The 1,957-nt window shown below is 69.7% G+C and overlaps 1 protein-coding gene across 1 annotated transcript in view; it reads right to left on the bottom strand.

Moving 5' to 3' along the window:
* Positions 1 to 305: 305 nt before the first annotated feature.
* The window catches only part of CHLNCDRAFT_36222 (hypothetical protein), a 5,320-nt gene continuing 3,668 nt past the window's right edge, over positions 306 to 1,957 (bottom strand). Inside the window, exons 9-11 of the mRNA XM_005845923.1 lie at positions 1,509 to 1,636; positions 1,218 to 1,315; positions 306 to 874 (exon numbers count right to left, since the gene is read on the bottom strand). Coding sequence (XP_005845985.1) covers positions 662 to 874; positions 1,218 to 1,315; positions 1,509 to 1,636 — 439 coding nt within the window. The 3' untranslated portion in view covers positions 306 to 661. The remainder of the gene's footprint in view (positions 875 to 1,217; positions 1,316 to 1,508; positions 1,637 to 1,957) is intronic.

Here is a 1,957-nt window from a genome sequence, read left to right as displayed (position 1 = left end):
GCCCCTCCCCTCTGCCGAGTCTGTTGCCGGCCTGCCTTACATGCAGGCATCGGAGTGCCGGCGTGCTGCAAGAATGTGCTGCACAGGAAGAATGCGGCAGGGGGATGGTAGGTAGCAGGGGCGGGGAAAAGACGGGGCATGTGCTTTGCAGGCGTGCAGTGCTGTGCACACCCCCCACACACAAACGGGAGGGGGAGGGATCCGTCCATGCATGCAAGGGTGTCGGCTTGCTTGGTCCATGAAAGAAAGCGAGGTGAGGGGCAGAGAAGAAATGTCGGACGCGGCGCCAGCCGTGCAGCGGCCGCAGGCAGCGGCGCTGCTCCCGAGCAGGCAGCTGGGCGGGGGGAGGGGAGAAGAGAGCATGCACAAGCACAAAGGGTTCCACACCACAAGTAACGGGCACCAGCGCTCAGCGGTTCGGCAGGAGGGAGTTCAGACGGAAGAACAACAGAGGGAAGAGGCGACCGCCCCGCACACGCGCCGGGCCGGTGCGGGGGCAGGAGCCCGGGCGGGGCGGGGCGGGGCGTGGGGCTCGGGCGCCGCGCCACGGGCAGGGCAGATGGTACAAAACAGGTGGGCAGGGGGCGAGCCGGGGGCCGGCGACCGCCGCCGACGGCCGTTGCAGCGGCCCGGGCTGGGCAGGAAGCCAAGACCCTCAGCATCACTTGGTGCCTTCAGCCACCAGCTCGGCGCTGCCATTGGGGTTGGACCTGGCCGCCGCCGCGGCGCTGCCCTCGTCCACCGCCGCGCCCGCGCCGCTGGCCAGCCGGCGCCGCGCCTCCACCGCCGCCGCCGCCAGCTCCAGCATGCCGGGGCGCGACACGCCTGCTGGGAGGTCGGGCTTCGTCACCCACTCCTGCTTGGTGGCCAGGGTCTGCAGCGGGAGGAGGAGGGAGGGAGCAGGGGCGCGAGGTCCAGGTCGGGGGGGGCGCATGCGCCGGGACGCACGCGGGGGCCCCTCCCGTGCGCCGCTGCTGCACGTACAGCCGGGGTACGGCCCCAGCCCCAGCCGCCGCCATGCGTGTGCCCCGCAGCCACCGCAGTCCCAGGCTCCCCACGCACCGCTCCCGCCCAGGCGCCACCCAACCAGGCCAGGCCCCAACTGTTTGTCGTAATGTTTGTCGTCATTAATGCATCACACAGCCCAGCCCCGGCCCACACAGCCCAGCCCCACCCCTGCTGACCCAGCTCCACCCCCACCCCCCCACACCACATACCTGCTGCCACTTGTCCTCCATGTCAGCCACCATCTCAATGAACTTGGCGTCATCGGCGGTGGGAGCCCACGTGCCCGCCGCCGTGGTGGCGCCCGGGGCTGCGGGGGGCAGGCAGGTGCGGCGTGTCGGCACACCATGCATCACACCATGTGTCGTGACACACACACCACACACGCCGGCACATGCACGTAACACCATGCTTCACACCACACGACACGCCCAACACCATGCGCCACACCGTGGCCACAACCCGCCACACCACCACCCGGGTCCCGCAGCCGCCCGCCGCACCCGTCTGCAGCGCCTCTCGCGCCTCCTTGTTCTTGCCGCCCGCCACCAAAAACTCCTCCCACATGCCCAGCTGCCGGAACTTGGAGTAGCGGTCCAGCTGCACCTCCTCAGCGCTCATCGAAGCATACCTGCGCGCGGCGGGGTAAGGCGCGGGCAGGCAGGCAGGCAGGCAGGCGGCAGCAGGGAGGGAGTCAGAAGCAATGGGCAGCGCTGGTTGGAAGCAGCAGCCGCAGACCAGGCCCGCACACACACATGCACATGAGCAGCAGCAGTCCCAGCCTCACACGCGCGCACCACACACCACACGCACACACTGCATGCAGCCCCCCCCCCCCCCCCCCCCCAAAAAAAAAAACAAGCAAACGCACCTGGGGGAATGGGGCATGATGGCCTCCTTTATGGGGGGGAAAGGGGAAATGGGGTCGGGGTGGGCCCCCCCCCACGGCTCC

This window comes from Chlorella variabilis (genome assembly GCF_000147415.1).
Source record: "Chlorella variabilis unplaced genomic scaffold CHLNCscaffold_15, whole genome shotgun sequence".
Lineage (NCBI taxonomy): Eukaryota > Viridiplantae > Chlorophyta > Trebouxiophyceae > Chlorellales > Chlorellaceae > Chlorella > Chlorella variabilis.
The sequence above is the reverse complement of the archived record's forward strand: the minus strand, read 5'-3'. Positions and strand labels throughout refer to the sequence as shown.